Here is a 13209-nt window from a genome sequence, read left to right as displayed (position 1 = left end):
GAATATAACTACTATAATACTGCCCCTATGTACAAGAATATAACTACTATAATAATGCCCCTATGTACAAGAATATAACTACTATAATACTGCTCCTATATACAAGAATATAACTACTATAATACTGCTCCTCTGTACAAGAATATAGCTACTATAATACTGCCCCCTATGTACAAGAATATAACTACTATAATACTGCCCCTATGTACAAGAATATAACTACTATAATACTGCCCCTATGTACAAGAATATAACTACTATAATACTGCCCCCTTTGTACAAGAATATAACTGCTGTAATACTGCCCCCTCTGTACAAGAATATAACTACTATAATACTGCTCCTATGTACAAGAATATAACTACTATAATACTGCCCCTATGTACAAGAATATAACTACTATAATACTGCCCCCTATGTACAAGAATATAACTACTATAATAATGCCCCTATGTACAAGAATATAACTACTATAATACTGCTCCTATATACAAGAATATAACTACTATAATACTGCTCCTCTGTACAAGAATATAACTACTATAATACTGCCCCCTATGTACAAGAATATAACTACTATAATACTGCCCCTATGTACAAGAATATAACTACTATAATGCTGCCCCCTATATACAAGAATATAACTACTATAATACTGCTCCTATATACAAGAATATAACTACTATAATACTGCCCCCTATGTACAAGAATATAACTACTATAATACTGCCCCCTATGTACAAGAATATAACTACTATAATACTGCTCCCTATATACAAGAATATAACTACTATAATGCCGCTCCTATGTACAAGAATATAACTACTATAATACTGCCCCCTATGTACAAGAATATAACTACTATAATGCCGCTCCTATGTACAAGAATATAACTACTATAATACTGCCCCTATGTACAAGAATATAACTACTATAATGCTGCCCCCTATATACAAGAATATAACTACTATAATACTGCTCCTATATACAAGAATATAACTACTATAATACTGCTCCTATATACAAGAATATAACTACTATAATACTGCCCCCTATGTACAAGAATATAACTACTATAATACTGCCCCCTATGTACAAGAATATAACTACTATAATACTGCTCCCTATATACAAGAATATAACTACTATAATACTGCTCCTATGTACAAGAATATAACTACTATAATACTGCTCCCTATATACAAGAATATAACTACTATAATGCCGCTCCTATGTACAAGAATATAACTACTATAATACTGCCCCCTATATACAAGAATATAACTACTATAATGCCGCTCCTATGTACAGGAATATAACTACTATAATACTGCCCCCTATGTACAAGAATATAACTACTATAATACTGCTCCCTATATACAAGAATATAACTACTATAATACTGCTCCTATGTACAAGAATATAACTACTATAATACTGCTCCCTATATACAAGAATATAACTACTATAATGCCGCTCCTATGTACAAGAATATAACTACTATAATACTGCTCCTATGTACAAGAATATAACTACTATAATGCTGCCCCCTATGTACAAGAATATAACTACTATAATACTGCCCCCTATATACAAGAATATAACTACTATAATGCCGCTCCTATGTACAAGAATATAACTACTATAATACTGCCCCTATGTACAAGAATATAACTACTATAATGCTGCCCCCTATGTACAAGAATATAACTACTATAATACTGCCCCCTATATACAAGAATATAACTACTATAATGCCGCTCCTATGTACAAGAATATAACTACTATAATACTGCCCCTATGTACAAGAATATAACTACTATAATGCTGCCCCCTATATACAAGAATATAACTACTACAATACTGCCCCCTATGTACAAGAATATAACTACTATAATGCCGCTCCTATGTACAAGAATATAACTACTATAATACTGCTCCTATGTACAAGAATATAACTACTATAATACTGCCCCTATGTACAAGAATATAACTACTATAATGCTGCCCCCTATATACAAGAATATAACTACTACAATACTGCCCCCTATATACAAGAATATAACTACTATAATGCCGCTCCTATGTACAAGAATATAACTACTATAATACTGCTCCTATGTACAAGAATATAACTACTATAATACTGCCCCTATGTACAAGAATATAACTACTATAATACTGCTCCTATATACAAGAATATAACTACTATAATACTGCTCCTATATACAAGAATATAACTACTATAATACTGCTCCCATGTACAAGAATATAACTACTATAATACTGCCCCCTATATACAAGAATATAACTACTATAATGCCGCTCCTATGTACAAGAATATAACTACTATAATACTGCCCCTATGTACAAGAATATAACTACTATAATGCTGCCCCCTATATACAAGAATATAACTACTATAATACTGCTCCTATATACAAGAATATAACTACTATAATACTGCTCCTATATACAAGAATATAACTACTATAATACTGCTCCCATGTACAAGAATATAACTACTATAATACTGCCCCCAGGTAGAAGGATATTTGTGCTTTTCTCTCCTTTTTTCTGTGACATTCAGTATAAATATTTCGGCAATGTCTTGTCAGTCTCTGAGATTTCGCAGACCCCGGAGTTATAACTTGGCCTTTTCTTTCCTTTACAGTAAGTGTCTTATTATCATTCAGGAGGAGACACAAAGTTCGCATTCTGTCTGTAAGAATCAAAGCTTCTTCTTGTCCGTCACAAATGTCTTCCACAATCCTTCCATTGTCCCCTGCGGAATAGTTTGCGGGGTAAACCTACGGCCTATGCCAAGATATCAGCAGCACTCAGCGGGGGAAACCCTCTATGGGATTAATGCTCTTCAGGGAGCGGCAATAATTGCAAAACTGAAATAGATAACTTCCGTCACAGCAGCCGGTTTGGCCTAAGGGCTGAGAGCGCCGGGGTCCTGGCCACCACATAATGGGGTCTTGGTTCTGAGCACTGCAGGAGGTTGGCAATGTATAGTTAGACCTCTTGTATTCCGGTGACCCTTTGTCCCCAATCCCGTCCTCTTGCGTTTCATCTGTAGGAACCTCGCCCAGTCCACGGAAGTCCGAAAATGTCTCCAAAATAAAATTGTCCTTAAGAACTCCCCCTTTTGCCAGCAAAACAGGTCTTAGAAGTAAGGTATGGACTCCATGCATCTTCTGAAATTGTCCTGTGATATTACTAGCAGATCCATAAAAAGGATTGTCCACCTTTGGGAGACTTTTTTAAAAAATTTTTGTGGGGGTAAAAACAATTTTTGCATTTGTGTTATGTTAATAAAATGTTGGCTTTCACAGGATCTTTGCGTTTCTGCACATTCAGCTTTGATGTGGTCATAAATCAACTGAGAGGAGATCAGAAAAAAAGATAAAGGAATTACAAACTCCCCAGCAGAAGTCATAGTGAGCTCACTGCTGGATTCTCAGTTAACTCATTCCGCAGCCACCAATAGATAGTACAACACAGAGACTATAGAAGGCAAAGGGTACAACATTTTTTATGAAACCTAATTTGACAATATGAGTTTTTAGCATCAAAAGCATGCATTTAAGTAAAAAGAAAAAAATCAACAACCCCTTCTTGTTGTGAGGTGCGGCCCCCACGGACCGGACCTTTTCCAGAACATCCCACAGAGGATCTATCAGAGTGAGATCTGGTGATTTTAGAGACCAGTCGTCACCTGAATTCTTTGACTTGTCCCTCAATCCATTCCTGAACAACTGTTATCCTGCGGAGAGAGGGCTGTGCTATTAGGGGGTCTCGCTGGCATGAATGGGGGTCTGTATATCGGGTAGGGAGTACGTGCGTACTGGGAACACCCTACAAGACCTGCAGTTTTAGAGATATTCATACCTGGTCATCTCGCCATCACAGTTTTCCCCTCGCCTAAGTCACTCAGATTCTTACTCTTGTTTCCTGCCTCCTCCACTACCTCCTGACTCCAGCTTAGCTGCATTGTCTATTGGAGTCCTAAACAGCCTGAAAACTACCTCCTGTCCTATCAATCCTTCAATTTCCTGTTCTCTCCCCCATGCTTTACACTGCAGTTGTGTAGGAATCAGTTATTTTGTTTCCTTGCTCTCTCCCCCATGCTTTACACTGCAGTTGTGTAGGAATCAGTTATTTTGTTTCCTTGCTCTCTCCCCCATGCTTTACACTGCAGTTGTGTAGGAATCAGTTATTTTGTTTCCTTGCTCTCTCCCCCATGCTTTACAGTGCAATTGTGTAGGAATCAGTTATTTTGTTTCCTTGCTCTCTCCCCCATGCTTTACACTGCAGTTGTGTAGGAATCAGTTATTTTGTTTCCTTGCTCTCTCCCCCATGCTTTACACTGCAGTTGTGTAGGAATCAGTTATTTTGTTTCCTTGCTCTCTCCCCCATGCTTTACACTGCAGTTGTGTAGGAATCAGTTATTTTGTTTCCTTGCTCTCTCCCCCATGCTTTACACTGCAGTTGTGTAGAAATCAGTTATTTTGTTTCTTTGTTCTCTCCCCCATGCTTTACAGTGCAATTGTGTAAGAATCAGTTATTTTGTTTCCTTGTTCTCTCCCCCCATGCTTTACAGTGCAGTTGTGTAGGAATCAGTTATTTTGTTTCCTTGCTCTTTCTCCCATGCTTTACAGTGCAGTTGTGTAGAAATCAGTTATTTTGTTTCCTTGTTCTCTCCCCCATGCTTTACACTGCAGTTGTGTAGGAATCAGTTATTTTGTTTCATCATTGCTCTTTCCCCCATGCTTTACACTGCAATTGTGTAGGAATCAGTTATTTTGTTTCCTTGCTCTCTCCCCCATGCTTTACACTGCAATTGTGTAGGAATCAGTTATTTTGTTTCCTTGTTCTCTCCCCCCATGCTTTACAGTGCAGTTGTGTAGGAATCAGTTATTTTGTTTCCTTGTTCTCCCCTCCCCTCCATGCTTTACACTGCAGCTCTGCTTGCTCAGATTCAGTTCTGCGTGTCAGCATTTGCCGTTGGTTCTTTATAATGAGTTCTGTTGAGGTCATATTCCTATTATTACTAATAATATTTAGACTTGGCACTAATGGCGGCTTCTTGCGTTGGCAGACTTTACACCCCCACCTTCATGGCGTTGGCCGCCAGCCTCGTTAGCTCTGTCATCGTTATGATCTACATCCCGGCACAAACCAAAGCAAAGCAAGAAGGCCGAACCCATGAACGAAGTGAGACCGGATCCCGGCCTGGTAATTGCCGCAGGCTTCAGTGTGTCCTGACAATTGTATCATTGTCTCAACTTGACTCCCATTATCTTCCAGGTAAACCCAGCGTCTTCAACCTTGGAGAATTAGTCCGACTCTTGCAGTTCCCAGGCGTCATGGCTGTTTTCATTATTAAGGTGCTCTCCGGGTTTCCAATAGGTAATAGTCCTCTTGTTTTATGCGGGGAGTCTGGGATCAGTGTGGTCAGATCACATATATGTCCATCATTCACCCAAAATATAAGAAGAGATGAAAATCTAGAACATGATGTTCCCTTTGGCTCTGCTATATCCAATGGCTCTGGCTCAGCTGCATTGTCTGATGGGGGATTGTGGTAGTCAGAAATCTTTTTTTTTTTTTTCTATAGAGCCGTAATGTAATTTTATTGATTTACTACCAAAGTGTGATATCAGGGGAATCGGTATACGAAGGCATCAGAAATTGCTTCTGCTAAAAATAAAACCCGGGTATAACGTGCGCTACATAATATTTACTGTGCCAGTAGTGAGCACAATTAATGGGTATAGGGGGAAGGAAAAGGGATATGTAAGGTAATAATCCAAACAATAACCGTCCAGTATACCCTGAACATAATAAATAAGAAATATCATTTTCTCCTTCGCCTCATTGGGGGACACAGGTACTGTGGGTGTATGCTACTGTGGCGCCCCTGAGGGTTCAGTCGCCACAGAGGTACTGCACCTCCTCCTGAGGTGTGGTACTCCACTATCCAGGTAAGGTGGAGACACCTGACCACACTCCAACACCTGCATCCCACACCACAAAGTAATGTAGCAAAGCACCTTCGGCGACTCCCTGCCTGGAGTGTAGCATAGCACCCCTTGGTGGCTCCCTGCTTGGAACACGAAACGTGCTGGGAGGTGGGTGGAGCTGAGTTTGCACTAAAAGAGCAGGAAGAGGATAGGATTTAGTCAGTTAGTCACAGGGGTCTGTGAAAGGAGATCCCCTGAGTGGGATGGAGGAAGGAAGTGCTGCAGCTGACCTCAGTGATCTGGGTCCGCTGGCACAGGAAAGGAACATTGAAGGAAAGCCTGACTCTCCATAAGAAGGAAAAGATTAGTACGGAACGTGAGGAGAATACGAGAACAAGGACCAGGGTTAGAGGAGAACCCTTCCCAAGTTCTAAGCGCAAGGCCGGGGTCCGGTCCCTGAGGTTGTACGGATACTAATGGTCCTGCAGCAGACACCGGAGGAATAGAAGTAGAGACCACTTTATTCCCACACAAGAATTGGGGGCACAACAGCAATGATAGAGAGACAGGACTAGGTAGAAGGAGTCCCCGAAGTAGGCTACAGCTGTCTGCCGTACAAGTAGAGTTCATAGGAACATCTGACAGGAGGAACTCCAGTGTAACTCAGTACTGTGAGTGCTTCACTATAGGCGCAAAAGGGAGACGTTCAGAAAAGGCACATATGTTGGCGGAGTGTTGGAAAGGAGTACATCTTGCCTGGAAGTTGGCTGAGCTCCTGACCCGGAGGACACGGCACGGATGCGGGCACCTGTACCTGCACAAGACTGTGAGTAAAGCTTTGGAACTGCATGCCCTGGTGTCCCCCACTTATTCCTGCGCCAACCCGTCCAGCACTGCTACATCCCTTGCGCCTGACACTACACCATCTAAGTGTCACTTCACCTACTCTACCCTGGGACTACAGCCCTGCCTGTGGAGGGCTATAACATCATTGTGGGTCGCCCTCCCAGGGCTGTGGGGTACTCGGTACCGGGCCGGTCTCTCAGAGGGGGTTGTCACAGCAGTGGTGACCCGGTCCGTGGCCCTGGGCGCCCATGTAAAAGGGGTTGAGTTGGGAATAAAGTTTATAAGTGATTCGTGACGTCACCTGTGGTGTTCGGCAAGGGAGGTGTTAAGCCGACGCTGCAAGTAGATCCTCTGGGACAGATGGTGTAATGCAGCAATGATGTTGTAGCCCTCCACAGGTAGGGCTGTTGGTCCCAGGGCAGTGTAGCGGAATGTTTAGGAAGATGGTGCAGTGTTTGGCACAGAGATGTAGCAGTGCTGAGGATGTTGCAGGAAGGAGGCAAGGACACAACAGGGTGCAGTTTCTTTACCTTTACTTGGCAAACGCAGTCCAGGGTCCTGGTTACAGATGGCACAGGAGCAGGCTAGCCTGGAAGCAACTCAGGGATCTCTCTATCAGATGGGTTGTGTAGTCTCCTTCCTAGCGCTGGCTTGAGGTACATCCAGTACTGGGTTACACTGAAGTTCCTCCTTCTTATCTTCTCTTAGAACTACCTCGTATGGCAGACAGCTGTAGCCCTCTGTCTCTCTTGGCTCACCAGTTGCTGTTGTGCCTCCGAGTCTTAGTTGGGAATAGAGCATTTACAGCTTCCTATTCCTCTGGTATCTGTTGCAGGACCTTCAATATCCATACAACCATGGAGACCAGGCTCCAGATCATGCGCTATCACTGGGAGGGAGCTCTCTATATCCAGCTCGACCTCCAGCATCTCTCCACACGTCTACACTCTTTGCCCTCCTCACACGCACTCCTCCCCTCATTCTGGTTCAGAGCTCCATCTGCTGGCCTGGAGTGGGAACTGTGTTACATGACATGGTTAACTGTTAGAGAGACCCTTCATTGCCTCCAAGCCTGACATCACCCTCCCAGGAGGAAGGCAATGCCACTGTGGCGACCATACTCCTGGGGGTGCCACATTCCCCCCTAGTGCAAATCAGTACTCCTGGACTGATAAAAGAAAAACATGAAAAACATATAAACATGTAAACTATAGCAAGGTTACAAGATTTAAGGCTGGTTTCACACTTGCGTTTTTTTCGCAGGATTTTAGCGCTAAAAAACGCATGCGTTTTTTTTTCCTATACTTTGCATGGGATGCGCTTATGTGCGCATACACATGCGTTTGTATGCGTTTTTCCGCGCATGCGTTTTTTTGCGGTATGCGCATCCTGTTGCATTTTTTGGGCGTCCGACTTGCCTCAAAAAAACGCATGCGCGCGCAATGCGTTTTTTTACAGCAAGACACCCATTATAAGTCTATGGGTGCGCATATGGGCGCATTGGCATGCTTATGTATGCGTTTTTTTGCGCATGCGTTTTTTTTTACCATTAGTTGGACAATGGAATTTAGGGGTTTGGGTTAGAGTTAGGGTTAGTTAAGGGGGTTTAGGGCTAGGGTTAGGGTTAGCTAGGGTTTAGAGTCAGGGTTAGGGTTAGGGTTAGTGTGGTTTGGTTAAGGGTTAGGGTTAGGGTCAGGGTTAGGGTTAGGGTTAGTGTGGTTTGGTTAAGGGTTAGGGTTAGGGTCAGGGTTAGGGTTAGGGTTAGTGTGGTTTGGTTAAGGGTTAGGGTTAGGGTCAGGGTTAGGGTTAGGGTTAGTATGGTTTGGTTAAGGGTTAGGGTCAGGGTTAGGGTTAGGGTTAGGGTCAGGGTTAGGGTTAGGGTTAGGGTCAGGGTTAGGGTTAGGGTCAGGGTTAGGGTTAGGGTTAGGGTCAGGGTTAGGGTTAGGGTTAGTAAAGTCATGGTTTGGGTTAGTGTGAGGGGCCACCTAATGTTGGAAAAAACGCAAACGCGGTAAAAACGCACTAAAAACGCATACAAACGCATAAAAACGCTGCGTTTTTTTCATGCATGCTCATAAAAATGCTTGAAAAAAACGCAGCATTTGTATGCGTTTGTATGCGTTTTTTCAATGCGTTTTTTTGCGGGAAAAACGCGCTGCAAAAAAAAAGCAAGTGTGAAATTAGCCTAAGAAAAATGAAAAATTTACAAAAACCACATGCTCCAAAAATAGTCCTATGATGATAAGTCCAAGCATCAATGTCCATGGTCTATTCCTGGGCAAATCGTGAACTATGTACACGTTGGTTTTGACCACACAAGTCCTGTGGTCCAATGTCCATCAAAACATGAAACAAGAACTTCAAAAAGGGTTCTTACTGATTATCTGTAGGCATAAAGCTTGAGAACAGTTACATATATACACAATTTCAACATTCACATAAACTTATCTATACACGATATCTGATGGGCGGTATACCTTGTGTAGTACGGGTAGACCTGCGTAACTCTGGTGTGGGTAAACTAGGTAGTGTTCTCCTATGGACCCTTAGTCTCACCATGGGTATGGCAGATTCACCACTGGCAGGGCGAGGGTTCTCTGGCTCCACTGCTCGTATGGCATCTGCTACCTGAACTTCCTGATTTTCAGAGTTCTCATGAGTCACTTCTTCTTGTACTACCAGTTTGGCAAATGTCAACACTGGCACCACTATAGCATCATTTACTTTAGTCCAATTGGCAGGGAATTCTCCAAGTATAGTGCTGACCTTTTCTTCTTCTATGGGTTGGATGTTATTTTGTTCTTCCATTCTTTCTCTTAACTGGTCAGGGCATAATTTCAAATGATCTCTTGATATTGCTGTTGAGGTTTCTCTTCCATCTTTACTAATAAGGCACACCTTGGTATTGTCAAAATTTGAGGGTAGAATGGTGTAGGGTTCAGCTTCCCATTGGTCATCCAGCTTATGCAGTCATCTCTTCCTCTTGAGGACTTGTTCTCCTGGTGACAAGGGGACTGCAGTTGCATGTTGGTTATAGTACCTTTCTTGTTTTTGTCTTGCCTGAGCTAGACTCTTCTCCACACACTCTTGTACTCTTCTGTACTGTTGCTGCCACTCTATATCCCAGTCAGCATCTGGTGATGTCACTTCAGGTGTCAGGACTAGTGTTGAGCATTCCGATACCGCAAGTATCCGGTATCGGCCGATACTTGCCGTATCGGAATTCCGATACCGACATCCGATATTTTTTCAATATCGGGCATCGGAATCGGAAGTTCAAAGTTGATTGACAGCCGAAATGACGTCATCATGATGCGCGGTGTGTGCGCATCATGATGCGCCGTCATTTCGGGCCTTCCGGGGGTCTCTGCCGGCCTGCCAGGGGGCTGTGTGGACTGCCCGGGGTCTGTACCGGCCTGCCGGTGGTCTGTGCACCCTGTGGGGGTCTGTACCGGCCTGCCGGGGGGGCTGTGCTGATGTCCGTGGGTCTGTGCAGGCATCGTCCGATGGGACTACAAGTCCCATCTGGCGATGCCTGCTACCATGACAGTGATTGACACATTAGCCAATGATGGGACAGTAGTAGTCCCATCATCCGGCTAATGTGTTAAATGTTAAAAAAAAAAAAAAAATACTACATACATACTACATGCTACATACATACTACATATATACTACATGCATGCTACATACTACATACATACTACATACATACTACATGCTACATACATACCACATATATACTACATGCATGCTACATGCTACATACATACTACATACATACTACATATATACTACATGCATGCTACATACATACTACATGCTACATACATACTACATATATACTACATGCATGCTACATACATACTACATGCTACATACATACTACATATATACTACATGCATGCTACATACATACTACATGCTACATACATACTACATATATACTACATGCATGCTACATACTACATACATACTACATACATACTACATGCTACATACATACTACATATATACTACATGCATGCTACATGCTACATACATACCACATATATACTACATGCATGCTACATACATACTACATACATACTACATGCATGCTACATACATACTACATGCTACATACATACTACATACATACTACATATATACTACATGCATGCTACATACATACTACATACATACTACATGCATGCTACATACATACTACATGCTACATACATACTACATATATACTACATGCATGCTACATACATACTACATGCTACATACATACTACATATATACTACATGCATGCTACATACATACTACATGCTACATACATACTACATATATACTACATGCATGCTACATACATACTACATGCTACATACATACCACATATATACTACATGCATGCTACATACATACTACATGCTACATACATACATATATACTACATGCATGCTACATACATACTACATGCTACATACATACTACATATATACTACATGCTTGCTACATACATACTACATGCTACATACATACTACATATATACTACATGCATGCTACATACATACTACATGCTACATACATACCACATATATACTACATGCATGCTACATACATACTACATGCTACATACATACTACATATATACTACATATATACTACATACATACTACATGCATGCTACATATATACTACATGCTTGCTACATACATACTACATGCTACATACATACTACATATATACTACATGCATGCTACATACATACTACATGCTACATACATACTACATATATACTACATGCATGCTACATACATACTACATGCTACATACATACTACATATATACTACATATATACTACATACATACTACATGCATGCTACATATATACTACATGCTTGCTACATACATACTACATGCTACATACATACTACATATATACTACATGCATGCTACATACATACAACATGCTACATACATACTACATATATACTACATGCTTGCTACATACATACTACATGCTACATACATACTACATATATACTACATGCATGCTACATACATACTACATGCTACATACATACCACATATATACTACATGCATGCTACATACATACTACATGCTACATACATACTACATATATACTACATGCATGCTACATACATACTACATGCTACATACATACTACATATATACTACATATATACTACATACATACTACATGCATGCTACATATATACTACATGCATGCTACATACATACTACATATATACTACATACAGTGGGGCAAAAAAGTATTTAGTCAGTCAGCAATAGTGCAAGTTCCACCACTTAAAAAGATGAGAGGCGTCTGTAATTTACATCATAGGTAGACCTCAACTATGGGAGACAAACTGAGAAAAAAAAATCCAGAAAATCACATTGTCTGTTTTTTTATCATTTTATTTGCATATTATGGTGGAAAATAAGTATTTGGTCAGAAACAAAATTTCATCTCAATACTTTGTGATATATCCTTTGTTGGCAATGACAGAGGTCAAATGTTTTCTGTAAGTCTTTACAAGGTTGCCACACACTGTTGTTGGTATGTTGGCCCATTCCTCCATGCAGATCTCCTCTAGAGCAGTGATGTTTTTGGCTTTTCGCTTGGCAACACGGACTTTCAACTCCCTCCAAAGGTTTTCTATAGGGTTGAGATCTGGAGACTGGCTAGGCCACTCCAGGACCTTGAAATGCTTCTTACGAAGCCACTCCTTCGTTGCCCTGGCGGTGTGCTTTGGATCATTGTCATGTTGAAAGACCCAGCCACGTTTCATCATCAATGCCCTTGCTGATGGAAGGAGGTTTGCACTCAAAATCTCACGAAACATGGCCCCATTCATTCTTTCATGTACCCGGATCAGTCGTCCTGGCCCCTTTGCAGAGAAACAGCCCCAAAGCATGATGTTTCCACCACCATGCTTTACAGTAGGTATGGTGTTTGATGGATGCAACTCAGTATTCTTTTTCCTCCAAACACGACAAGTTGTGTTTCTACCAAACAGTTCCAGTTTGGTTTCATCAGACCATAGGACATTCTCCCAAAACTCCTCTGGATCATCCAAATGCTCTCTAGCAAACTTCAGACGGGGCCGGACATGTACAGGCTTAAGCAGTGGGACACGTCTGGCACTGCAGGATCTGAGTCCATGGTGGCGTAGTGTGTTACTTATGGTAGGCCTTGTTACATTGGTCCCAGCTCTCTGCAGTTCATTCACTAGGTCCCCCCGCGTGGTTCTGGGATTTTTGCTCACCGTTCTTGTGATCATTCTGACCCCACGGGGTGGGATTTTGCGTGGAGCACCAGATCGAGGGAGATTATCAGTGGTCTTGTATGTCTTCCATTTTCTAATTATTGCT

General features: G+C 41.6%; 1 protein-coding gene across 2 annotated transcripts in view; it reads left to right on the top strand.

The window, feature by feature from the left end:
- Window positions 1–13209, top strand: part of SLC67A1 (solute carrier family 67 member 1) — an 81134-nt gene that overhangs the window by 35011 nt on the left and 32914 nt on the right. Inside the window, exons 6-7 of one of the 2 annotated variants that reach the window (XM_073578544.1) lie at window positions 5108–5223; window positions 5317–5418. In XM_073578544.1, the coding sequence (XP_073434645.1) occupies window positions 5108–5223; window positions 5317–5418 (218 nt within the window). Of the gene's footprint in view, window positions 1–5107; window positions 5245–5316; window positions 5419–13209 lie in introns of both variants that reach the window. The other variant, XM_073578543.1, reaches the window with a different exon arrangement.

The sequence above is a fragment of the Dendrobates tinctorius genome, unplaced genomic scaffold, assembly GCF_039654945.1.
Source record: "Dendrobates tinctorius isolate UK_male_01 unplaced genomic scaffold, ASM3965494v1 ptg000059l, whole genome shotgun sequence".
NCBI classification, from domain to species: Eukaryota; Metazoa; Chordata; class Amphibia; order Anura; family Dendrobatidae; genus Dendrobates; species Dendrobates tinctorius.
The sequence above is the reverse complement of the archived record's forward strand: the minus strand, read 5'-3'. Positions and strand labels throughout refer to the sequence as shown.